Below are 27,939 nucleotides of genomic sequence, written 5' to 3' on the forward strand. Positions count from 1 at the left end.
TTTTTTTTCGGATTTTCTCTCAAGATTTTTAAAACACCTCGACTAGGGAGAGGTTTTCGAACCCTGATAAGAAATATTTCGTTCCCTTCTCCAACCGACGTGGGATCTCACAATCCACTCCCCTTCGAGGCTAGCATCCTCGCTGGCACTCGTTCCTCTCTCCAATTGACGTGGGATCTCACAATTCACCCCATTCGGGGCTCAGCGTCCTCGATGGCACACTGCCCGGTGTCCACCTTCCTTCGGGGCTCAGTATCCTCGCTAGCACATTGACCAGTATCTGGCTCTGATACCATTTGTAACAACCTTAGATTTCTACTAACCTAAAGTTACTGCCATGTACATAATGTAACTTCTTATGCAAAAATAATCATGTAAATCACCTTAATAATGTAACTTCTTAGGCAGAAATAATCATATAAATCACCTTAATAAAACGTCATGGACTTATATGTTCAAGAAAAGTTCTTTAAAACAATACAAAATAAATATTAAATAAACCAAAGTAAATATTAAATATAATCACGCCTTATAATAATCTAAAGTCTAAGAAATTTAAATACACCTACCATATGCATGTGTCATGGTCTTTACTCGCGTCGTCAACCGTGCATGGGTGCCTTGCCTTTACCTGAAATATAAAAGTAGCACATGGTTTGAGTTTGTGTAGAGATGTCTTAGCTTTACCTAAAATATACAAGTAGTGCGTGGCTTGAGTATGTTAAGAAATCTCAGTAAATAACCACCCAAATATTGGAGTTAGAAAATACAAAGATATGTAACATGAATGGGTCCAATCATTTTAAAGTCTTATTCTCTTAGGTGACTATTATGGGTTATTGGATGTGTATTTACTATTCTACACAGGGCTCATATGTGCGAATATGAACTCACCTGGTTAAATATAATAATCATTTTCCTAACTAGATCATATTGGATGTATATTTACTATTCTACACACGGCTCATGTGTTCGAATATGGACCCGTCTAGTTAAACATAATGATCATTTTCCTTTTCATAAAGGGGTGATATGGACCCACCTGGTGCTGTCGTCAGCTCGTGTCGTAAGGTGCTGGGTTAAGTCCCGCAACGAGCGCAACCCTCGTGTTTAGTTGCCAACCGTTGAGGTTGGAACCCTGAGCAGATTGCTAGATGGGACCTGAGGCCCAACATCCCCGTTGGCACTCGTTCCCCTCTCCAATTAATGTGGGATCTCACAATATTCAGAGTCTAGAGTTATAGTCACTACACCATATATTATATGAAAGAAAATAGGAAGGAGTAGTGGCATAGTTGGCTAGCGCGTAGGTCTCATAGCTCCAATAGTTATCTTGAGGTTGAGAGTTTGAGTCTCTCTCACCCCATTTTCCATGCATTCTTGTATGTTACATGCATCGGAGTATTACCCCCTTTATGATGAGTACATAAGCTTACCATACAAAAGGAAAATGATCATTATGTTTAACATGATGCTACAACGGTCGCTACTCCTTCATGTTGTCCGGCAACGATATCAGAGAATGCTAACCCAACTAGAAAGGGGCCCAGGAGGTGTGCGAATCGACTGTTGGGTCCATATTCACACATATGAGCTGTGTGTAGAATAGTAAATACACATCCAATGACTAGATTAGGAATTTCTATCCCAAGTTCTAAATCCTCTCCCCAATCCTTCAAATCTTGATAGACTCTCTTATTCCTCGTTACCCAGATGTTCTTTCGGACTAAAAAAAGCATGTCAAAGCTAACATTCATATCTCACAGTGAAGGGTAAAAAGGCACCGATTCCCTCGTAGACCAACCAACAAAATTTGTTATGAGCTAGCACCTTAGAAAAAAACCTTGAAGTAGTCATACATTAAGCTTAAAACTAATATCCACATAATATCGATGATTTACCCAAAAATCAGATTCTACCATCATCAAATCACAAGAACAATTAAGTCTATCCAAGAAAAGTCAATCTTCTTCCTAAAATATTAATCAAGCCATTATAACAGTACGACAGGAGCACTAACCTGGGACATCTTTCATTTGTTTCATCATTTTTGTGTGAATTGATTGCAAAATTCACAATATCCGATGGATCATCCATCTTCCTTGCCAACTCCTTCCTACTGGATTTGTGCGATGCCTCAGCAGAAAACACATTTGTTGGCGCAAGTTAAACTAGGGGTTGCCTCTATACTAACGAGTTACAAGCGGTAGAGATATACCAACGAGTTTTACTTTCCTGAGCCCTAATTTATCATACACATAATAGGGCATTAGGTTAATCAGATCTCGTCACACAAAGCCCTATGGAAAAATGAATTACAATAGTATAGGAAACAGTAAAAGCTTTATCGTGCACGATCTCATAAGCTCCAAACTTCCTTTTGTTTGCAAGAATGTTCTACATGAACTTAAAATTACTTGGTATCTCGACCAAGGCATTTGCAAACGGAATAGTCACATGAAAATTATCAAATATCTTTATAAACTAAAAAAAATGAACATCGAGATTTTTCTTACCATAACAATGAGGGTAACAAATATGAGAAGGAGAAAAGGAAAAGGAAGAAAGGAGTTTTTTAAAATGAAATGGTTAATTTGGTCATCTGATTAGAGGAAGTAGTACGTTCAATAGTTTGAGTTCATCCTCTTGTTCTTCCATAATATTAGATTATCACTCAGAGTAGGAGAAAACGAAAGCGAGAAAGATGACAAATTTGACGAATTAAGAGAAATATTGAGATATAATATTTCGAGTATATATTATTTATAGAATATATCTTAGATATTATATCTTAATAGTCTTTATTTATGATTTGATTTACCGTATATTTTATTTTATTCTCAGTATTTAATTATTTTATATTCTCTTGGTTCGTTGCTGGCTTGTATTCTATTTAAAGGATATCAATATCAACGAGAATACACACCTTCCCAATTCTATTTCTATTTCTATTTATATTTCTCATTGTTAACATGGTATCAGAGCACCGATCTTGGTATTCTTAAATATCGAAATTTTCTCTTTGGCGAAATCAGCCAAATCCGGCTTCAAAAGTTCGGATGTTGATTTAACACATCCTTATTATATTCATCACTCTGATCAGCCAGGAAATTCACTTGTTCCAATCAAATCAAATGGAATCAATCTCGGAGTAAATCAGTTATGCATGCTCTTATTTGCCAAAGAAAAAAAAAATTGGCATCATTGATTGCACAATTGAAGAACCGTCTCAAGATGCAAATTCAATCGAGTTTGAACTACGGAATCAGTGCAACAGTATGATAATATCTTGGTTAACTCATTCAGTTGAAGCAGATATCGCTGAGGATATTATTCACGCCAAGACAGCTCTCAAGTGTGGGTTGATCTTCACATCAATTCTCACAAAAGAATGCTCCAGCAATTTTTCAGATACAAAGGTCTATAGAATGATGTCACAGGGAACCATGGCAATGTCAGTATATTTCACCAAGCTCAAAGCACTCTGGGATGAATTGGAAGCATACCGCACATCATTTACCTGTAATCAACGTCAAATACATGTTGATCAACGCGAAGAAGACAAGTTGATGCAACTACTCATGGGACTCAATGAGTCTCATAAAACGATGAGATCTAACATATTGATGATGACTCCACTACCTAATGTGACGCAAGCCTATTCATTACTTGTACAAGAAGAGATGCAGCGTCAGGTAACTTCTGAACCTACTGAGAATTTCTCGATTGCATCAGCAGTGCAAAAGAAAACAACATATTCAAAACTCGCCAAGGATAAATCATGTGAACACTGCAATAAATGTGGTCATACAATTGATGAGTGTCGATTCCTTAAGTTCCACCGTAAATTTTGTGATAGAAGGGGACTTACAGAAGAACGATGTCAACAGAAAAATAATTCTAGAAGGGCAGTACAAATCAATCAACGCAACAATCGAGGATATCGATCATCTGCAAATATGGCCAATGTTTCTCAGTTGAATACAGAAGAACAGTCACCTAATTCCATCCCAAATTTTTCTTGTGAGTAATTAGAACAGATTCTACAAGCCTTATCTGCACTCAATCATCGTTCTTTTGGTAATTCTGAAAATAACATCAATGTTGCAGGTTTGTTTCCAGTATCTACATTATCTATTAGCTCTACGAGTTCTAATCCATGGATTCTCGATAGTGGGGCTACAGATCATATAGTATCCAAAGCTTCTGTTATGACTGAACCAAAGGCTACCACCATATCTACAATAAATTTGCCTAATGGAGGGACAACACATGTGTCACATGCCGGCAATGTTTCTTTTAATCCTGGTCTTAGATTAAACAATGTTTTATGTGTGCCTTCATTCAATTTAAACATAATGTCCATCAGCAAACTTACCAATGACTTGAAATGTTATGTGACCTTTTATCCTGATTCTTGTGTTATGCAGGACTTGGCTACGGGGAAGATGATTGGCTCGGGTTAACAATTCGGAGGTCTCTATCATATTTCTTCATCTCCAATCAAATCTTCAGCAAATCAAGTATCTCAGTCATCTGATTTGTGGCATTTACGCCTAGGTCATCCTTCTCCTTCTCGTTTTGAATTTCTAGCGGATCAATTGCATCTTAATAATGCTACTCTTTCTCATAATTGTAGTATTTGCCCATTAGCAAAACAAACTAGGTTGTCTTTCCCAATAAGTTCAATGACAACCCATTCTGTCTTTCTCTCATGTTTGGGGACAACATAAAATTCCAACCCATTCTGGTTTGCATTTTTTTTCTCACTGTTGTTGATGATTTTACTCGATGTACTTGGGTTTTTCTTATGCAACACAAATCAGAATTACACAATTTGTTAGTAAACTTTGTTATATTTGTTCAAACTCAATTTCGTACTACTATCAAGATAGTTAGATCAGACAATGGGACTGAGTTTCTATCTTTGCAACCACTTTTTACTTCTTGTGGCATTGAATTTCAACGCACTTGTGTTTATACTCCACAACAAAATGGAGTCGTAGAACGCAAGCATCGTCATATCCTAAATGTAGCTAGGTCTCTTCTTTTTCAGTCACAGGTTCCACTTAATTTTTGGGGATAATGCATTTTAACTGCTGTTTATCTTATAATAGAACACCATCGTTATTGTTATCTAACGAGACACCCTTTGAAGCACTCTACAAATGACCACCTACATTTCACAGTCTTAAAGTTTTGGTTGTAAGTGTTATGCAATTGTAGTACATCCTAAGCAAAAATTTGAACCTCGGGCAATTCCTTGTGTTTTCATAGGATATCCTTGTGGGCACAAAGGTTACAAGTTGTATGACATGCAATCTAAAAAATTCTTTATTAGTCGTGATGTTAAGTTTTGTGAAGATGATTTTCCTTTTTCATCAGCTTCACAAACTTTGATAGTAGCTCCTTCAACTCCCATTTTACCATTTCATGATCCACCCTACTCAAACATCCATTATGATCCTTCTATTCCTTCGTCATCTCCTCCGCCTTCTATTCCTTCTCCAAATTCATTAGTTCCAGATTCACCAGATTCACCCACTAAATCTAATCTTATCTCACCTGATACATCAGTTCCACTTCGACGTTCTACTCGTACCAAACAACATCCAGCTTATTATAATGATTATGAGATGTCTTCTGGAGCCAATCATTTAACCTCTAGCTCAAGTCCCAACACTGGCACCAGGTATCCCCTTCATCATTACCTTTCATTCTCTCGTTTTTCTCCTACTCAACGTGCTTTTCTAGCTCTTATTACAGCCTAGATAGAACCTAAAACCTATGATGAGGCAGTTGGCAACCCATTATGGCAGCAGGCTACGAATGATGAAATTGCAGCTTTGGTACGTAATCATACTTGGTCTCTCGTTCCTCTACCACCTAACCATAAACCTATTGGTCGTAGTTGGGTGTACAAGATTAAACACAACTCTGATGGTTCTGTTGAACGTTATAAAGCTCGACTGGTAGCAAAGGGATACACTCAAGTTGAAGGTGTTGATTACAAAGAGACATTTTCTCCTACAGCGAAACTTACTGCACTACGTTGCTTACTCACTATTGTCGCTGCTCGAAAATGGTTCACTCATCAGTTGGATGTTCAAAGTGCCTTTCTCCATGGTAATCTAGACGAGGAAGTCTATATGTCTTTACCACCAAGTATTCGCCGACTGGGGGAGAATACGGTATGTCGGCTCCATAAATCTCTTTATGGTTTAAAACAGGCTTCTCTCAATTGGTTCTCCATATTCTCTACCACTATACAAAACGCAGGCTACACTCAGTCCAAAGCAGATTACTCTTTATTTATCAATAGCACAGATACTTCTTTCACTGCAGCTCTTATCTATGTTGATGATATTCTGTTGACATGCAATGATCTCAAAGAAATTCAACATCTCAAGACTAGTTTACTCGAGAAATTCCTTATCAATGATTTAGAGAATTTGAAATATTTTCTAGGTATTTTGAATTTTCTAGGTCTAGAAAAGGAATCTTTATTTTTCAAACGAAGTATGCTTTAGACATCCTTCAAGACACAAGTGTTACAAGAGCACGCCCAGAAAAATTTCCTATGGAGCAAAATCTGAAACTTTCTTCAACAGAAGGAGAAAAGTTGAATGATCCAAGTAAATACAGATGGTTGGTTGGCAGGTTAACCGTTACTAGGCCTGACATACTGTATCCAATTCGTATGCTTAGTCAACTTATGCATGAACCAAGAAAACCACGTTGGGAGGCAGCTCTTCGAGTTCTGAGATACATCAAAGGTACTTCTGGTCAAGGACTTCTACTACTATCTGAAAATAACTTGAGATTACAAGCATATTGCGATTCAGACTCGGGTGGTTGTCAAACTTTCAGACGGTCTATTTCTGGGTTCTGCATTTTCGTTGGAAATTCAATTATTTCTTGCAAGTCTAAAAAACAAACCAATGTGTCCAGATCATCAGCAGAAGCCGAGTATCGAGCTATGGCAAATACTTGTTTAGAGTTAACTATGTTAAGATACATTCTCTAAGACTTGAAAGTTCCACCATCCGAACCAGCATTATTGTACTGTGATAATCAGGCAGCATTACACATAGCAGCCAATCCAGTTTTTCACAAACGTACGAAACACATTGAAATAAATTGTCATATAGTTCGAGAAAAATTACAAGCTGGAATCATCAAACCGTGTTATGTTTCGACTAAAATTCAATTGCCATATATTTTCACTCAAGCTTTGGGAAGACATCAATTTGATTTTTTGAAAGACAAGCCGGGGTGATTGACATACACTCCCCAACTTGAGGAGGAGTATTGAAATATAATATTTATAGTATATATTATTTATAGAACATATCTTAGATATTATATCTCACTATTCTTTATTTATAATTTTATATATCGTATATTTTATTTTATTCTCATATTTAATTATTTTATATTTTTCTCTTTTGCTAGCTTGTATCCTATTTCTTATAACAATAAACCCTTCTCCAATGAAATTAAACGCAACATTAGCTTTGTAACCCAAGATGACATTCTTCTTCCCCATTTGACCGTCCCTGAAACCCTTGTTTTCACTGCGCTTTTAAGGCTTCCAAATGCCTTGACCAAGCACCAGAAATTGGCTCACGCAGAGGCTGTCCTGTCCCAGCTTGGTCTCATTAAGTGCAAGAACAGCGTCGTGGGTGACCAAAGACTAAGAGGGGTTTCTGGGGGAGAGAGGAAAAGGGTCAGCATTGGCCAAGAAATGCTCATAAACCCTAGTCTTCTGTTTCTTGACGAACCCACTTCGGGTCTTGACTCCACCACGGCTCAGAGGATCATTTCCACTCTCTGGGAGCTCGCTCATAATGGTGGGAAGACTGTGGTTATGACCATTCATCAGCCTTCCAGCCGCCTTTTCTATATGTTTCATAAGATCTTGTTGTTGTCCGAAGGCAACACGATGTATTTTGGGAAAGGATCCGAAGCCATGGATTATTTCTCCACTCTTGGCTGCTCTGTTTCTGTGCCTATGAACCCTTCTGATTTCTTGTTGGATCTTGCTAATGGTATGCCATTTTTCTTTCATTTGCTTAAAGAATTGTGGTTTTGGAGTGTTCTTGACAGAGTTAGCCGCAGGTTCGTCAATGAATGATCCGGAAGAGGCGGCCACCATGATTAAGGAGAAGCTTGTTTCATGTTACCAGAACAGATATGGCTGAAAACTTGGAGTTAGAGGTAAAAGAAAGTGATGAACATTTGGATGAAGATGCCACAATAAACAAGAGATTTGAGCGATGGTCTACCACTTGGTGGCAACAATTCTCTGTTCTCTTGAACAGAGGAATTAAGGAAAGAAAGCATGAATCCTTTTCTGGGCTCAAGATTGCCCAAGTTTTAGCTGTGGCTTTCATCGGTGGGCTGTTATGGTGGCAATCTGACGATGCCCATTTACAAGACAAGGTTTCAAATCCCTCTTTATTCATTTCTTTAACCACACACACAAAAACACCAACAAAAGATTTAAAACATTTAGTTAGTTCTTGTATTGAATGAGATCATGTTAAGGCAACCTTGTACTTGTAGATTGGATTGTTCTACTTCTCCTCAAGCTTCTGGGGTTTCTTCCCTCTTTTGCAAGCTATCAGCACCTTTCCAAGAGAAAGAATGATACTCGAAAAGGAGAGATCTTCAGGAATGTATCGCCTCTCGTCCTACTTCATTTCAAGAACCATAAGCGACCTTCCAATGGAGCTCATCCTTCCCACCGTCTTCATCGTCATAATCTACGGGATGGCGGGGTTGAAACGAACTGCGACGAGTTTCTTTTCGACTCTATTTTATCAGCTTTTGAGTGTTTTAGTGTCCCAAGGATTTGGTCTGGCGGTTGGCGCACTTGTTTTGGACCAAACTTCAGCTACCACACTTGGATCAGTTATCATGCTCTGTTTCCTTCTAACATCCGGCTATTTTGTTCAGCATGTGCCGGGGTTTATTGCCTGGACTAAGTACATTTCTATTGGTACTTATACTTATAAGCTTTTGCTGATATCCCAATACAAAGCTACTGATACTTATCTATGTCCCGGCCATGGAGTGGGGGTGTGTGAAGTTGGAGAGTTCCCTGCAATTCAGCAAATGGGTCTTCATGGGAAAACCACTGCTATTTTGGCTTTGATGGCTATGCTCGTTGGATATCGTCTTGTGGCTTATATTGCTTTGATGAGGATTGGTGTAACTAAGAAGGAATAGCTTTTATGTGTAACGGATGAATTTGTTTTGAAATCTTTGATATTGTTAGGGTTAATCTTTGATGTTCATAGGGATAGTGATAGTTTAGTGTATATCAGGACGCTTAGTTTGTTCATTCTTCCCTTTGGCCATCTATTTATATATTGATGGTAGAATATGTAACCAAAGTTCTTCCTCTTTTTTTTTTTTCGTTTTGATATTCGTTCGATACATGTCATGTCAGTGAATACTTGAACCATGTTGGATATTGTTGTTTGTGAAGATATGAAAATCTAACTTTTGACTGAAAGCTATGTTGTTGTTGAATATAATATGATACGATAGTAGGAAACATGAAGCCCAATCTTTAAAAAATTTATGCAACAAGATGATATCCAACAAGCCTAGCAGCCAAAGCCAAAAAAGTAGTGACTTTTCCATGATGACCCACTTGCTTAATTGTAGGGGACTCTTCTAACTTCATGTAGCTCCCTCCATATTACAAAAGCCGGTAAGTATAAGTATCAATAGAAATGTACTTAGTCCAAGCAATAAACATTGACACCTACCGAACAAAATAGCTTGATGTTGGAAGGAAACCAAGCATGATGACTGGTCCAAGTGTAGTGGCTGAAGTTTGGTTCAAAACAAGGGTGCCAACAGCCGACCAAATGCTTGGGACACTCGGGGGCTGAGAAAAATAGAGTCGATAAGAAACTCGCCACAATTCGTTTCAACCCACCATCCTGTAGATTATGACGATGAATACGGTGGGAAGGACGAGCTCCATTGGGAGGTCGCTTATGGTTCTTGAGATGAAGTAGGATGAGAGACGTTACATTTCTTAGGATCTTTCCTTTTCAAGCATCATTCTTTTTCTTGGGAAGGTGGTGGTAGCTCGCTTCAGAAGGAAGGAACCCCAAAAGTTCGGTGAAAAGTAGAAGAGTTGATTCTGCAAATGCAAGACTGTCAATCAACATATCGAAAATGATCATCAGATACAGTAAGTTTTTAGTCGTTGTTGGTGTATAAATTTTGTGGTTTAAAATTGTTGAGTTGGAAAGGGAGTGAGGATTGTTGGCACCATGTTGTGGACCATGAAGTTGGTGCTCAAAACAGGGAAGGAAGAGAGACTCATGGCAGACCGGCTTCCCCAGAAATGATTGAAGAACAGATTCCAATGGCAACAAAAAGAGCTCACATATTGGTATTACTTCCTTTTCATTCTTGTAATAATGGCCCATTCCCTCCCGCTCTAGCCTATTTTATGAAGGCAAGAGCTCCCCGTTTGTAAACTATAATTTTGATATCAATAAAATAACCCCTCTTGGCTTACACTCCACTCATCTTTTTCAAAAGATTTGCCCAGAAATAGTTTAATACATGTTTCAGATTCTTCAAATTCCGTCATGTTTTGTCTAATACCCTTGCTGGCCAATCATGTTCTTTTTGGATTTTTTGTTTTGGATTTTCTCTCAACGTTTTTAAAATACGTTTACTCGGGAGAGGTTTCCACACTCTTATAAAGAATGTTTCGTTCTTCTCTCCAATCGATGTGAGATCTCACAAACACTCCCTTTCGGGCCAGCATCCTCGTTGGCACTCGTTTCTCTCTATAATCGATGTGGATATCACAATCCACCACATTCCGGACTCAGCGTCCTTGTTGGCACGTTGACTGATATTTGACTCTAATATTATTTGTAACAACCCTAGATTTCTACTAACTTGAAGTCACCACCCGTAAACATAACGTAACTTCTTATGTGGAAATAATCATTTAAATCACCTTCATAAAACAACGTCATGGATTTAAAAGTTTAAGAAAAGGTCTTTAAAACAATACAAAAGGAATATTAAATATAATCACGCCTTATAATAACCTAAAGTCTAAGAAATTTAAATACATCTACCCTATGCATGTGTCATGATCTTTATTTACGATGTCGCCGTCCACTGTGGAAGGTGTCTTGACTTTACCTGAAATATAAAAGTAACATGTGGCTTGAGTCGGTGGGATTGAGTATTTTAAGAAATATTTCGTAAATGACTACCCCAGTATTGGAGTTAGAAAATAGAAAGACATGGAACATGAATGGGACTTATCTTTTTAAAGTCTTGTTCCCTTGTGTAACTATCCTAATTGGGTCATTGGAGGTTCTATTTACTATTCTACAAGAGGGCCCATATATGCAAATATGGACCCACGTGGTTAAACATAATGATCATTATCCTTACCGGATCATTAGATGTGTATTTATTATTCTACACACGGCTCATATGTGCGAATATGAACCCACCTGGTTGAACATAATGATCATTTTCCTTTTCATAAAGGGGATAATATGGACCCACCTAGTTAGTCATTGGATGTGTATCTACTGATTTACACACAATCCATATATGCAAATATGAACCCACCTAAGACACAGCGTCCTTGCTAGCATTCGTTCCCATCTCCAATCAACGTAGAATCTCACAATATTTAGAGTCTAGAGTTCTAACCACTACACCATATATGATATGAAATAAAATAGGAAGGGGTGGTGGCGTAGTTTGTTAGCGCTTAGGTCTCATAGCTTGAAGAGTTGTCTTGAGGTTGAGAGCTTGAGCCTCTCACACCCCATTTTTTATTTTATTTTAATATAAAAGGATATGATATGATATGATATGAAGAAAAATAGGAAAGAGTTGTTTTACTTGGTTTAATAAATGTGAAAAATGTTGGGACAGACATTATTGTTTATTATATGTTACATGCATTGAGTATTACCCCTTTATGATGAATATGGAATTTACACGGTTTAATATGTAAAATGTTGGGACATGTATTGGGGTATTACCCCTTTTACGATGGTACATAATTTACATGGTTTAATAAATGTGAAAAATGTTGGGACGTGCATTATTGTATGTTACATGCATGGGGTATTACCCCTTTATGATGAGTACAGAAGCATACTTTATCAAAAGGAAAATGATCATTATGTTTAACATGATGCTACAACATTAGTTACGTTTTTCAGTTGTCCGGCAACAGCACCAGAGAATGCTAACCCGACCAGAAAGAGACCTAGAAGGTGCAAACCGACTGGTGAGTCCATATTCACACATATGAGCTGTGCGTAGAATAGTAAATACACATTCAATGACCAGGTTAGGATAGTCACCTAAGCGAATACAACTTTAAAACAATAGATCTCATTTATGTTGTATGTCTTTGCATTTCCCCTGCATGGTTGACATCGCAAGTAAAGACCATGATAGTGAAAATGTATTTAAATTTCTTAGACTTGATTATATTTAATATTTACTTTGATTTATTTAATATTTCTTTTGTATTGTTTTAAGTACCTTTTCTTAAACATGTAAGTTCATAGCGTTGTTTTATGAATATGATTTAAATGATTATTCCCGCCTAAGAAGTTAGATTATGTATACAGTAGCAATTTTAGGTCAATAAAAATCTAGAATCGTTACATTTTAAATTCATAAAAAAAAAAAAATGATTGATATAGAAGATGGACACATGTAATTGAAACGGGGTCGACGTCGACGCTTCCAGCTCAATCCTCAATGCCTTAAAAATATTGATGGGATTCTTTTAACACAAACGTATGTCTTGGAACAGCTATACATTTGTGTTATACAATCGAGTGTGTTTTCCTTGAGTATCGATATTGTGACACAGCGAAAACGTGGTGGTTTTCAAAGAAGAAAGTCTTACTAAGCTTGAACAACATCAAAGAAATCCTACTACAAAAGATGGGAGAACAAACTGAACACATTCACTCAAGTGTTGATGCACTTGAAGATCCAAGTGACACCAATGTTAGTGAGCAAAAATTAACTCAGCCAAGCGAACTTAGTGAAGGACATGTCACTTCAACAACGTAGACGGTTTAGATAGAATTTGAAAGTCAATCTAAGTATGCCAACCTAACTATTATAGAAGATGGAGTTAAAAAGCAGAAGGCGGTGGAAGAAGAAATTATAGCCTTGAAGGAAAATCAAACCTAGGAACTAATGACAAGACCAAAAAATTTCAAACTCATCTCGCAAATTAGTTTACAAAATAATGTCTCATTTAGATGTATCAATAAAAAAAATATAAGGCTCAACTGGTAGTCGAGAGTTTTAGTCTAATAGCGAAAATCACTATCGTACATGTCCTACTAACACTCGCGGTAAGTAAAAATTGAAAGTATGACAAACGGATGTGAAAAATGCTTTCTTGCACAAAAAGTTGGTACATGCAAAGTTCGAATAAGCCTCTTTTGAATACGACTCGATAGGTCTTGAAATATGTCAAAGATGCAATCGACTATGATCTCTTGTACGAAAAAAAATAAAAACTACAAGTTAATTGGATATTGTGATGTTGACTATGCAGGAGGTCATGATACCCGAAGATCAGGTATGCCAATGACAAGTGACCAAATCCTTAAAAATACCAAAATTTAATTCGGAGGAGTAATAATGGTAATTTGATTTTAGAAAAAATTAAATTCATGAAAATAAAAAAGAAGATAAGAAAGAACAAAAATAAAAGAAAACGGAAAGTTAATTTGCATTGTAACAAATAAAATATAGGCACGAACATTCCAACTGTCCGACGCACAGCTTGGTCAACCGACTAAAGAGAAGGCTTCACCCACAAGACGAAACGACAAGTCGTCGTGACATCCCCACGAGCTATCCACGTGCCACTTTGACCCACCCTACTTTTTCCCTCTTCTAATTCACACGCAATCCTCGTTCCTCCGCAATCCAAAAAAAGCAACAAATTAATCCATCATTTTTATTTTTATTTTTATTTTTTTATTTCCTTCTCTCTCTACGCTAAAATCCTCCACGTTCACCTAACTCCCATGACTGCACCAATCACAGAGCACTCTACTTTTTTTTCCTTTTTTTTTTGGCTTTTGTTTAAATTTCAAGCCTAACTTCAATACACTTGTGCCTCTCGGATCATCCCACGTGTCTCAATTTGTCGCCACTCGACCGTCGACGTGGTTCCAAACAAAGCCAAATTTTAAAAAAGAAAAAAGAAAAAGAAAAAGAATCTTACGAAAGTTAGAATCTTATTTTCATCATTTTAAAAAAGGGAAAATAAATAAATAAAAGAATTCTAGAAGGTTGTTGGAGATCTCGACACGTGTCCTTCGATCACGATGACTCACTCTGTTTGTTTCGTGACAGTTCAACGTTCATGCACCGGGTGCTTGGACCCTTTATTGATTATAGATAAACTCTGACTCCCACGTGGCTAGTTCTCATCGGTGACCATTCCATGTGGACCTGCCAACTCAACAGTCCGACAAGGACGACCGTACTTATCTTCGTTAGGCGCCCCACTATATAAATACTCCCTAACTCAAAGAACGAAAATTAATAGTTTAATTCTTTTCCGAGAAGCAAAAATAAAAATCCGAAACTCAATTTCTGGCGCTCCACTTTCCAATGGACCCACTGACGCAGCTTAGCTTACCGCCGGGGTTTAGATTTTTCCCGACCGACGAGGAGCTCTTAGTTCAGTATCTTTGCCGGAAAGTCGCCGGCCACCATTTCAGCTTGCCGCTGATCGCTGAGATTGACTTGTACAAATTCGATCCATGGGTTTTACCGGGTAAGATTCATAAACCAAACCCAAATGCAAACCAAACCAAAAAACTCTGTTTTTCAATAATTGATGAATATTGTGACTTGCAGGGAAAGCTTTGTTCGGCGAAAAGGAATGGTACTTTTTCAGCCCGAGAGACCGGAAGTACCCAAATGGATCCTATTAAGGATATTTAGTAATAAATTATAGTTTACCATATATATTATATTTGATATTTTATTATAAGGCAAATATTTCATAGGTATCTTTCCATTTATTGTTATTTCCATTTATTACTATTTCCATATTCTTGTAATTCATTTGATTATAAATAAGATAACTTTCACACCATTTAGGTGTGGTGGATTAATCAAACATTCACATGGTATCAGAGCCCTCTCGGTTTAACAACCCCGATCCTTTCTTTTCAATGGCTTTTGAATCCTCTAATCTTCTTCTCCACCACCCCTGCTGGTTTTGACGCCGCAGGGGCAGTCTTCATGGCTGCCGCAGGCGGAGCCGATTGATTACTCTTCGGCTCCACCCTATTGACCTCCAAATCACCTTTCGTCATACTCTGTACATACAACCTCACCTTTTCCAACCCAATCGGTTTTCCCCTTGGCCAATATAGTCTCTCTCATTTTCTTCCCAATCAACCTTCATCCTTCACATAAACCCTAACCTAAACCTATCAACCTTTTGCAGAGATTTACCTTCGGAATCTGGGTGCCGCACTGGCCTATTCGCCAACCAAGTTGCCGCCGCCCTTCCTGCCAAAATTGGCTTCTTCGCCCGATGAGGCGACTCTTCCGACTGCCCTTCTGGCCAAAATTGGCTCCTTCGCCCAATGTGGCGACTCTTCCGGCTTCAACATTGTCTTTGTCCCTTGCTCTAGGTTTCCCCTTCTCCTTCTTGGGGTTAGAAATATTCTCACCAGAGCCAAGGCAGCATCGTCGCTAAGCGACAATCCCTCTTCATGGGTTAGACATATTCTCGCCGAAGCCAAGGCAGCATTGCCGCTGAGCGGCGATTCCTCTGCAATTTTCGATGGCCAAGAAAGTGTTTCTCTACGCCTCCTCTGAACCAGGTTGTTGACTTCTTCAAGAAAAGTGTTTCTCAACCTCTTTGAATTTTTCAGATTCAAGCTTCACGTTCGTTTAAATCCGACGCTTAGCTTGCGGTGGGGTATTAAGGATATTTAGTAATAAATTATAGTTTACCATATATATTATATTTGATATTTTATTATAAGGCAAATATTTCATAGGTATCTTTCCATTTATTGTTATTTCCATTTATTACTATTTCCATATTCTTGTAATTCATTTGATTATAAATAAGATAACTTTCACACCATTTAGGTGTGGTGGATTAATCAAACATTCACAGATCCCGACCGAACCGGGTGGCCGGAACGGGTTACTGGAAGGCGACCGGAACGGACAAAATAATCTCGTCGGAAGGGAAGAACGTGGGGATAAAAAAAGCACTGGTTTTCTATATCGGAAAAGCTCCGAAGGGCACGAAAACGAATTGGATTATGCACGAGTATCGCCTCATAGCCTCATCCAGGAAAATTGGAAGCTCCAAGGTACAACAATATAACAAACTTGAACCCAACATTTTGATTATTCATTTTTTTTTATTAATGGGTGTTTTTTGTTTCAGCTGGACGATTGGGTTTTGTGTCGGATTTATAAGAAGAATTCGAGTTGTCAGAAGCCGACGGGGAGTATTTCTAGTAAAGAATACAGTAACAGCTCGCCGTCGTCGGCGTCATCCCACATCGACGAGGTCATCGAGTCCCTCCCGGAAATGGGCGAAAATTTCTTCACATATCCCAAAACAATATTGCAACAAAACGACATTAACACGTTCAACTTTGAAATTCCGGCCGACTCTGTAAATTCCAGTTGGGAGAGTCTGGCCGGACTCCACTCGGTGCCGGAACTCGTTCCCGTCGACCACACGGAAACTTTCGATTACAAGGATAACAACTACAACACCAATCTCTACGTTCCTTCAATTACAACGCCATGTTTCCAAGTGGACTACCCGCCGCCGCCGCCGCTGCCGGCGTTTCAGTATCCAACGCACCACCGTGACGGCAGCGGAATGTTCGGATTCAGGCAATGAGGAGCGGCATTTTTTTTTTTTTTTTTATTTGGGTGTATATAGAATTGGGATTCGGTTGGGGCTTTGATTTTGGGGAATTGGATTCTGAAAAGTGGAGACGAAAAACAGACCAAACTCTGCCAATCAACTAAGTTCAATGTCACCCTATTAGACTTTAGAGAGAGAGAGAGAGAGAGGACGTGACGTGGCACGAATTAATACCTTTGTAAATATTATTATTATTTAGGACTTCAATTTCATTATTTAAACAAATATTAATTAAATGATTGTTAAATATTTTTAACTTTTTAACATTTAATTTTTAAAGCAAATTAAAGCTTTTGCCAAACCTGAATTTTGCTTATTGGTTTTTGAAAAAAGAAAAATGAAAAGAGAGAAGATATTTATATGATTGGAAAATAATTGTTTATTTATTTATTTATTTATTTTTAAATATCTGAAGAAAAAAAACAAATATTTGACCAATAAAATACACTACATTTTATAAGTATTTTCCACAAAAGTTGGTTTCAAATAATTAATATGTTTTCTTACCTTCTTTTATGTTGTGGAAACAAATTTATTAAAGTAATTATCAAAAAAAAAAAAAAAAAAAAAATCTCTCTACTTCGTATTATTTTATTTATCGAAAAGTTTAAAATTCTCCAACCCAATTGTAGCTGGATTGAGTTCGATGACCAAAAAATTCAACTTAATCACAATAATATGATATTATTCACTTTGAACATAAACTCTCATGACTTTCTTTTGAGCTTCCCTAAACTCATGATCGTTCTCTAAATTAGCAGATATATGACTTTTATCTAACAAACTCAAGAGAATGGGTCAAATGAGATGTTACTTTATATTAAGAATTAAGTGTCATAATTATCCATAGAATATAAAATATAAACAAAAATAGGCATCACGCTCTTAATATATCGCTATTATTATTATTATTATTATTATTATTATTAATTTAATAAAGAAAAGCATATTATTCTTTTTCAAAAGTGTTAGTTTATGGTGAGAATAATGAGCACTCAAGAGATAAACATGCTTTCTTTTTCTCAACTTTATTTATTTATTTATTTTGTGATAATTGCTTTAATGTTGATGTAATTATCCAAGATAGTCTATTTATTTTTCATTCCCCTTTCACTTTTTCAGTTAGTTTTATGATTCTTTTTTAAATAAAACAAATTATTTTCTTTTTAAAAAATAATATTCCCACTAAAATTCTTTTAGAATAACTTTTCAACTACTTAAAATAATATTTATTTAGCCTTTAAATTTGAAATTTTTTGATTATGTTTGACCACTATTTTATTATACTAAATTTTATTTTATTCAAAAGTACGGTTTCTATTACCTACTTTTAATTTTAAAATTTTAACAAGTTGGCCCATCAAGCTTTCCTCGTCTTGGGCCTGAGCCCAATCCAAATTGGGCCATCATACAGATCCATTACTAAGTATTTGGGCTATAAAATTGGGCCGGAGGAATTTTTTGGGATTATATTTTTTTTAATAATAACTCAAATCTTATAAAATTAAATATCAAATATCTACCAGTCACAACACATCACTAATATCGGTTACAAAAGTTAAATATTTTTAATCTTTGACATAATTTTAAAATTTGGGTTGGGTTAGCAATCTTATTTTCAGATATTGGTCGAATTGATTAAAAAAAAATAATAAAATAACCCACGAACCAAATCAAAAAATTTAACCCAACTCGACTTTTATAGTTTGGGTTGAGTAGTCGGAGCAGGTCAAATTATCGAGTTATATGAATATATCTATTTGTTACTTTCCGTCTCTATTTTCAACACGTAACTCGTACATTTTCTTTCTCGGAAAAAGTAAAATAATTAAGGAGAAAAAGTATTAGTTAGAAATGTAGGTTGAAGAGATAAAATTAAAGAGATTAAAAAAATTAATGAAATTGCATGTTTTCACCTAAATAAAATTGCTATAAATTGTTAGGAAAAAAACGTAGGAGGCATTATTTAAATTCCATCTATAATTTCAGCCAATTTTCTTATATTTCTAAAATAAAATAAAATGGGAATGAATATACCCAAAAGTAGTTGAACCACCAAAATTAATTCATTTTCTTTTTTTTTAAACCAAAATTTAAATAGTTCTTTTATTTTAAAAACTTTATTTCTTAATTTTAAATTAATGCATCCTTATGAAACTAATTATGTATAATATAATGATGGGTAATTAATAATCTAACATTCTTATTTTATTTTAACTTTTTCTTTTAATTTCAAATATATATAATTTTAATTCTTTTAAAAAAATAATTATGTCTAAATTTATCTCACATGGGTATAGGATAAATATAGAAATAATTTTAAATCTTTAGTAAATTATTATAGGAAAATAATGGTATAGATAAATATTTTAAGTTTCCTTATTTGATCATATATTTATTAGGTGGACAGATATATATATATAAGTTTTTATTATAATTTTGTAATTAATATTACTTAATTTAGATATTTTATATAATGGTTTTAAAATTAAAATTATGGAATAGGGTGTAATAAAATTTTAAATTTTTATTACTATTAATAATGAAGAAAGAGAAAAATAAATGAAGGATAAAACCAAGCCATATTTAATAAATAAAGATACGAAAGCCACAACATAAATATATGAAAACAACATTCCATCAACTTTCACCTTCAAATATTTGTTCAACGGAAAAATAAATAAAAAGCGACCCAAAAAAGTTTAGGAATATTTTTTAAAAAGTTTAAGAATATTTTTGAAACAAAGTACGAAATTCAAACACATATTTTCATCAATTTAGTTCGTAAAAAGTGATTATATAAATGGTTTTAACAACATCTTTCGAGATGAACTAAATAGTACACATTAATGGTTTTTTTTTCGAGTTTCAAAGTTAAAAATGAAATGTTTTAGAGCGAGGATCATGTTCCTTATCTCTTACTATTGTTCTTTATATTTCTAGTCGAATCTAAAGAATTCCCCACTCATCTTTTTACCATTCTTTTTCACCAAGATAGTAAAAAGATTAGTAAGGTAAGAAAATTAGGATTTCTAAATAAAGGTTAAAAACATTGGTCTAGTGAAAGCACAATAGCATGTGAGGATCTGCTTTTCTTTATATATATACCTTTGGGTTAGGATAAGAAATACTTTGGTATACTCACAAATACATTGCATTGGTTGTGATATAGAAATATTAATACCCATAATAGAGTATGTGATATCAATGTTGTTGTGAGTTTGATTCAATGTAAGTTGACAAAGTTGTTAAACTTAATTACGTGCACGTAATGTTCTTAATCATAATGCACTTACAAACAATACCAACTTATCTCTACGTGTTTCACTCAGGATCATATTAACAACCATACATACTTCATGTGTTCATAATGTACTTTCATTGGATATGAATTACATATGAAAATGTAATTTCATGTAGACCCAACAAGTAAAAAAGGCTTCATATTTTCGGGAAAAAAGCTTCAAGATATGAATTAGATTTGCTTCACAAGAACTGAGAAAATATTTAAAAAAAAAAAAAAAGATTTTTAAACTCGAATCTCGAACAGCCACCTACGTTGTATGACAGGTGAAATTTTAGGATAATCTTGCTTGATTAACATTTGCAAACCCGATCATGACTTTTCTACTCCTAGAGGAAAAAATTCTTTCTTTTTGGTCGGTTGTTGGTGAAGATGTTAGGAATCACGACTCTTGAGATGTATTTCTTACTTATAAACATATGATCATTCCCTAAATTAGCCAATGTGGACTCCCTCCCAACAATCCTCAACAGAGGAGAAATTTGAACTTCAACCTCGTGGTTGTGAGATCTCACATCGGTTGGGGAGAAGAACGAAACGTTATTTATAAGAGTATAGAAACCTCTCCCTTGAAGGGGAGCCCAAAAAAGAAAGCCCATACTTGACAATATGTGCTAGTGGTAGGGTTTAACCGTCACACACATTCTCTAATCCTCTAAGCTATAGGCCCATACTTCGTCTCTCTAGTGAATCTATTTTCACAGTTACCCTAAAAAAAAGAACTTTTTCCACGGTTAGAGTCCCACGTTGGTTCATTTATCTCCATTGGCATGAATTTTTTTTGGAAAATCAAAAGTGAAGCAGGAGAACTTATACTCAAAATGGGCAATATGATACTATTACAAGCAGAGAGTACTAGACCGATAGAAAAGCTCAACCAAATGAATGAATTTACGTGTGAAAAAAATGAAAGCCCAAAATACCTAAAAGCAAAACGAGATAAAACGAACAATTAATGGTGTGAAAAAGATAGATGCACATGTATTGAAATGAAAGGTCATGCATTTATGGCTTTTCCCAGAATCTGTTTTGAAATGGAGAAGAGGAAGAAACCGTGTCGTGGTTTCGTGTCGTAAGCTCATTCGTGTTCGTCCACTCCCATTCATATGGAAACTAAAGAAGAGGAAGAGGAGAAGAAAAGAGAACCAAAGTTGTTAAGCTCATTCGTTTTCTGTTTTCTGAGTTGGGAAACACAATACCAACCTCTTTGCAATCCAACAAAAAAAGGGCTTCAAACCCTAATTCAATTCTCTTATATATTCCAATTTAAATATTAAAAGTTTTAAAAATTATTTTAAATACATCATTTAATTCACTTTTTGTAAAAAAAAAATATAAATAGATATTTAAAAAGTTAACTCATTACCCATTTGATTAGGTTATTAATCAGACTGATCATACATATTGGAATAAATAAACAATTTAAGTAATATATCGACCGTATTTCTTCTATATTTACTTCGTTTCGATTATATATATATATAAGAAATACTCTGTTCGATAAACTCTATAAAAGTCAACTATTTATAAAAGGTGACAAACATATTTTGACGTACAAATAACTGCCAAATTTAACGAAATTTAGTTTTAATATTGTATTTTTTTGAAATTTTATTAATTTAGTACACACTTTTATAATTTGTTAAAAATTTCTAGTGTACGAGAAGTAATCTTATTTTGGGATGATCTAAGTAAATACAAAACATGTTGAAAGAACTCGTGTTGATTAGTGGAGAAAAATGTTGTTGACGACAAGTAAAATGGTGTGACTAGATAGGTCGATGAAATATAGAAGAACGTTAGAGTCGAGTTCAATAATGCTACGATGGAAAACAGAAGAGAATAATTACAACAAATGATTGCTTTATCTAAAATGTGGAACTTCCTTTTATTATTCTTGGAGTACCCAATACCTTTTATTGCGTCTTACACTCACCTTTTGTAAACTTTATCTCCATGCATGATTCTTGGATGCACTTGATACGAATTGTCGAGCATAGTTTATTAGATAATGTATCAGTTATTACTTTATATAGTTCAATCGGACCCATTAATTTTTTTCCCACGGTTATATTTCGTTTCTGACCAAATTGTATAGCTTAATTGATTTTTCGTTGTCGCTCTTTGAAATTTCATGATAGGAAAAACGTGGGTTTCTCCCTAACAATTTATCTCCGCTGCGCACTAAAAATTATATAATGAATTGGAATAAATCGAGTTATGGAGTAGAGATTTTGTCTAAGATTTAGGGTTTTCTTTGTAGGCCTTGAATTACGAACGAAATAAGTAAAATCATAGAATGAAATAGAGTTGTTATGATGGGGTGCACTTAAGTTTGTTTTGTGTCGATTTGTTAGAATATGACGTCTTGAGATTGTTACCGGTCATCAACTATTCTTTAGTAATGAACTTATCTGAAGAATGACAACAGTTCTCATGGGTACCAATAGTTAGCTGGTACAGATTGCTCCTAACTTGATTATGAATATTATACTATACGAGGAGGATGACTAGAGAGTCGCCGAACATTTTAAATATTAGAAACCAAATGGGTATTAAACTAAAGAAATTAAAATAAAAATTAAATTAAAATGAAAGCATTTATGAATAAAAATTTGGAAATAAATAAATATTTATTTATTTATTTATTTATTGAAGGAGAAAAAGATAGGAAATGTGGCGAAGTGGGCCCAAATTGATAAAGTTAGTAATCATTCAATTATCAGGTTAATTAAGATCCATTTATTAATTTGGATGAAATATAAAATCACATTTATCCATTCTTATTAAAAGTCAAATCTTTTAAATTAACTCAATTAAATTTTTAAGTCAACTAAATAATACAATTAATTTCATTTACCTAAGTTTAGCATTAATAATTACCGATCAAATTGAAAACTTAATTAAATTTTTTATTTTTAAAAAAATTTAACCGACCCAAACTGAAAAAATATCTAACATAACCTAACTTTTATAATTTAAATTGGATAATTTAGATTAGTTAAATTATCGGAAGGTATGAATACCCTTATAGATTTATTTAAAATGATCGTCTAATAATATAATTAATGACAATTATGAAAGTAATAATTAAAACTAGACATCATTGGTGTGCATTAATTTATATAATAAACTTTTGACCTAGATGTTGGTTGAAGCCTAAATCATATAGTAAAATTATTATTTATTTATTTATTTTATGTGAAAGTATGTTATTTTTTAATGTAAAGAAAAAGAAAAACAATGATTGAAAAAGAATATTTGGTAGTTATTTAAAACAATGTAGGGCAGTGAGTGGGACCCAATGGTACATGATTTGGGGAGCATTTGGGGCCACACAACTTATCTCCTTCAAAAATAATAATTATTTTATAGTATATCATTATGGGATCTAATCTCGAGAGATTTTGGTCCAATCTCCAACTCCTTAATTTTGTGTTCAAATAACTAAACATTATTTGTAAAGATGTGAACACCTCTCTTTAATAGACGCGTTTTAAAATATTGAGAGAAAATCCTATCTTTTACCAATGTATCTATAGGATCGCTCTTATTTATTTAAATGTGGTATTTCTTTATTCATATATCTTACGTCTATTTGAATTTATTGATCGAGTGTATATACAAAAATAAATTAAAAAGGGAGGATTTTTAACCGGGTAGGTTTAGATTTTACTCCTAGCTAATCAAGCATGAGTAGTTGAACTGTTCTACTTACATACCTAAATATCATTATTTATTTATTTTTACACTTTCAATAATTCATACTCCATTTTCACTTTTCTTTCATTCAAATTTACTTTTGTTTACCTCTCTTTTAAAGCCCTTTTAAAATCTTTATTCTAGAAAACTCCCTCTTTGTAAAAAATTAAAAATTAAAATAAAAATATTTACTAATGTAGACCTAATTTTAATAATAAGACATTTAAATGTCATTAAGCTTATTAAATTAGAAAAATAGTCTTGAAATTTTATTATTATTTTGAAAATGGGATTTAAGAATTAAGATGGAGTATGATTTTTTGTGTTTAATAGTTAAAAATTAAATATAGAGGCGATAATAATGATTAAAAAAAAACATTAAACAAAATTATTATAATAAAACCAGAATTTAATTTGTTTTAATTTAAAAAGAAAAAAAAAGAAATAAATGCAAAACTAAATTTAGAAAGTAGAAAACTAGGGCACCCAAAATGAGAAGGCTCTCCAACCAGTGGGTTCAAAGGAGAGAGAAAGGCTTGATTTCTTCCATTTTTTTTTATTTTATTATAAAAATTTCACACACAACAAAATGGATTTCCATTGGAATTTGTACAGTGGGCCCCACTCCAATTTCTCTTTTTTTTTTTCTTTCTCTCTCTTAAAATGTTGTAGGTGTGGAGAGTGGACCCCACACACGCACACAACTCTTACACGTGTCGCGTTATGATTCTGAGTTCAGTTCACACGCGTCGGTCATTTAACGGTTCCAGTTACACTTCGCATCAGCATCAGGTGATCATCCACTGCATCATTCTCCCTCCAACTCCGCTCGAATCAAGGCATAATTCCAGGCTTCCAAAAGACAACAATACCCCTCTTTCAACGACGTGGTCATATTCTATTGGCTTTGTAGTAAGTGTTTACATAATCCTGCCCGCACTTGATCATACCCAACTCTCTTTCTCACTCCTCCGTTTAAAACATCACCTTCGCCTGTTTCGTGCACCATTTTTGAGTAACTGCAACAAACCCATTTCCTTCTTCTTCTTCTTCTTCTTCTTCCAAAACAGAATCTCACAGTCATCGGAGGAAACTGGACGATGGAGAGCACCGACTCGTCGGCGGGACCACAGCAGCCGAACTTACCGCCGGGGTTCCGATTTCACCCGACCGACGAAGAGCTCGTGGTTCACTATCTCAAGAAGAAAGCCAACTCTGTGCCCTTGCCGGTCGCCATAATCGCCGAGGTTGATCTCTACAAGTTCGATCCATGGGAGCTTCCAGGTACGATCTTCAATTTTTTCATAATTAATGTTCAGAACCTTAGGTGGTGGTGGTGGTGTTGTTGTAATTAGTAATTAATTTTGTGATGATTTTATCAGCGAAAGCTACTTTTGGAGAACAGGAATGGTACTTCTTCAGTCCAAGGGAAAGGAAGTACCCGAAAGGAGCGCGGCCGAATCGAGCCGCAACGTCGGGGTACTGGAAGGCGACAGGGACGGATAAGCCGGTGTTGGCCTCGGGTGGAAGCAACCAGAAAGTAGGGGTGAAGAAGGCGCTGGTGTTCTATGGGGGAAAACCGCCTAAAGGAATCAAAACCAATTGGATTATGCACGAATATAGGTTGGCTGATAACAAGCCCAGTATCAATAGGCCTCCTGGCTATGATTTGGCCAACAAGAAGAACTCCTTGAAGGTAATTCAACAACATAACATTGATTGAGTTGATGGAATCATGATTTTGAGTGTTTTTTTTTTTGTGCGTTTTTTGGTTAGCTGGATGATTGGGTACTGTGCCGAATATACAAGAAAAACAATTCGCATAGGGGAATGGATCAAGAGAGGGAAGATTCAATGGATGAAATTATGATAGGATCAATACCCCAATCGCTGAGGCTCAATGATGAATACCCAAAATTGGGTTTCAATTACGCCACCTTCCTTCATCAAAATGATCAAAACCTGCTTCAAGGAATAGTGGGTGCCAACAACAACGATGGTGGACTTACCAATTCAAAGCGCCTACCCTCCTCGCTCTTCTGGACCCAACAACAAGAACAAGAACAACAAGACCAAGACCATTCAGACATTTCCTCAAACAAGAGATTGCATTTCGAAAACACTACCGATGGAGCTTCCACCTCTGTCACAACCACACATAGTACCGACAATAATCCCCAAAATTCCACCTCCTCATTCGCCACTCTACTCAACAACCTCCCACAAACCCCGCCCCTGCACCACCACGCCCACACCGTCCTGGGTTCCATCGGAGACGGGCTTTTCCGCTCAACTTACCAAGTCCCAGGTGCAAATTGGTACTCGTAAACAATTCAACTCAACCCAATCCAATTCTACCCGGTTAACGATTTAGATTTTAGGAGAATATTATTTTGTTTGGTAGTAGGTAAAAAAAAAAAAAACAATTCTCTCTCTATCTCTCACTCCAATTTCAAAACTGAGGCCATAGATGCTTTCTACATAAGAATAGATTCTATACCCATTTGAAAGAAGGTTAGTGTATACACATATACTTTTTTTTTTTCTTTGGTTTGAAATAGAATAGTGGTAAAACCCTTTTGTACAGAGTAGTTAATTATGAACACTATGATTATATAAACATATATATATATATATATATATATTATGAACTCTTAATGTACTGCTCTGCTTCTGTAGAACTTTAAATTTGATGAAAATTTTATAATTTCATTGTTCTTTTGATTGTGTTTCTATAGAATCACGAGCAGATGTATGAAGGATTTAGGGTTATTCATCTGAAACCCTTATGGGGTCTTTCTTCTTCTTCTTCAGGAAACTTAACAGTAATTATATCATTTATATTTCAAGCTACTCACCAATAAGATCATTATCATATATATATATATATAATGGAAGGTTTGATTTGTATGGAAATATCCATTTGAATAAAGATCTTATTGTTGAATATCAATTTTAAGTTACTTTTTAAATTTCAAACTAGAGGTGGGTGTGGAAGGAATTAATTTCATATATGAAAACTACTTTTACTTTCTAAAATAATATAATTAAAAAGATGTAACACTAGTAGCAGATATTGTCTACTTTAGCTCGTATCGTCATTTCTTTTCCAATTGACGTGACATCTGGATGAATACATAAACATAAATTTTTAAACATTTATTACGTATTTAATTTAAAAATTGGAAGATATGGGTATGGGTGAATTTAATTAAAATGGAAAATAAAAAAAGAAAGTAAATCCTAAATAAGGAAAATAGCATTAAGTAGATATTTGAGTGTGGTCGTGATTTTCTAACATTGCATTGACAAGCCAACTTGGTTTTATTTTTCTTTAATATTATTCTTTAAAAAAATAAAATAAAAAAAATAAAAAAAGAATGAATATGGGACCATTCACACAATTATCTAATATAGGAATCGTTATCTAAAAACTACCCCATATTTAATACCTCTTTTTAATTGCATTCCATTGTGAGGAAAGCGTACAAAACTACTTTACAAAGGTTTGAATTATTAGTGACTAATTATGGATTATATATGAAATTAAATTAAGTAAGTGATTAATACTTCCACTCTAACCCTACCCCCATCTCAATTAATTAATTACCCCCTCATCATAATTCTTTTTTTTACCATATGAAATTTTTTTTACTCTAAATTGCATTCTTTTTTTAATGTATAGATTTTTTTAGTGTACTCTTATGATAAAATTTATGAAAACAATATTTAGGAAATCATAGCATGACAGACTCCTCACCTGACCTTTCAAACTTTATAGATATATCGATATCAAAAGAAAAAGAAACTTATATCTATTGAAGTAAATTTTAGTAAAAGACCGATCCAATACCAATAAGTTGAAAGATTGTCTAAATAGATCAACACACGTCGAGATCAATAAGTCAAAGATTGACTAAAGAAGACCAACTATTGAGCCCTCAAATTAAGT

The 27,939-nt window shown here is 34.9% G+C and overlaps 2 protein-coding genes and 1 pseudogene across 2 annotated transcripts; all 3 read left to right on the forward strand.

Moving 5' to 3' along the window:
* The first annotated feature begins 3,959 nt into the window (after nucleotides 1-3,959).
* Nucleotides 3,960-9,344, forward strand: LOC111483224 (annotated as a pseudogene).
* A 5,257-nt stretch (nucleotides 9,345-14,601) lies between these two features.
* Nucleotides 14,602-17,230, forward strand: LOC111483146 (NAC domain-containing protein 72-like). The gene is made up of 4 exons (XM_023129295.1): nucleotides 14,602-14,842; nucleotides 14,926-14,992; nucleotides 16,208-16,409; nucleotides 16,487-17,230. Exons 1-4 carry the CDS (start codon nucleotides 14,677-14,679, stop codon nucleotides 16,952-16,954), a joined length of 903 nt encoding a protein of 300 aa, XP_022985063.1. The 5' UTR covers nucleotides 14,602-14,676; the 3' UTR covers nucleotides 16,955-17,230.
* Nucleotides 17,231-24,994: 7,764 nt separating this feature from the next.
* Nucleotides 24,995-26,626, forward strand: LOC111483064 (NAC transcription factor 56). The gene is made up of 3 exons (XM_023129178.1): nucleotides 24,995-25,271; nucleotides 25,370-25,683; nucleotides 25,764-26,626. The coding sequence occupies exons 1-3, from the start codon at nucleotides 25,088-25,090 to the stop codon at nucleotides 26,313-26,315; spliced, it is 1,050 nt and encodes a 349-aa protein (XP_022984946.1). The 5' UTR covers nucleotides 24,995-25,087; the 3' UTR covers nucleotides 26,316-26,626.
* The last annotated feature ends 1,313 nt before the right edge of the window (nucleotides 26,627-27,939 follow it).

Source organism: Cucurbita maxima, unplaced genomic scaffold (assembly GCF_002738345.1).
Source record: "Cucurbita maxima cultivar Rimu unplaced genomic scaffold, Cmax_1.0 Cma_Scf00008, whole genome shotgun sequence".
NCBI lineage: Eukaryota > Viridiplantae > Streptophyta > Magnoliopsida > Cucurbitales > Cucurbitaceae > Cucurbita > Cucurbita maxima.

Bases quoted from the DNA above. Each gene is read 5' to 3' on its own strand.
- LOC111483146 (XM_023129295.1), top strand. From the start codon at position 14,677: ATGGACCCACTGACGCAGCTTAGCTTACCGCCGGGGTTTAGATTTTTC. The intron at 14,843-14,925 runs GTAAGATTCATA...TGTGACTTGCAG, and splicing joins CGATCCATGGGTTTTACCGG to GGAAAGCTTTGTTCGGCGAA. The intron at 14,993-16,207 runs ATCCTATTAAGG...AAACATTCACAG, and splicing joins GACCGGAAGTACCCAAATGG to ATCCCGACCGAACCGGGTGG.
- LOC111483064 (XM_023129178.1), top strand. From the start codon at position 25,088: ATGGAGAGCACCGACTCGTCGGCGGGACCACAGCAGCCGAACTTACCG. The intron at 25,272-25,369 runs GTACGATCTTCA...TGATTTTATCAG, and splicing joins CGATCCATGGGAGCTTCCAG to CGAAAGCTACTTTTGGAGAA. The intron at 25,684-25,763 runs GTAATTCAACAA...TTTTTTGGTTAG, and splicing joins ACAAGAAGAACTCCTTGAAG to CTGGATGATTGGGTACTGTG.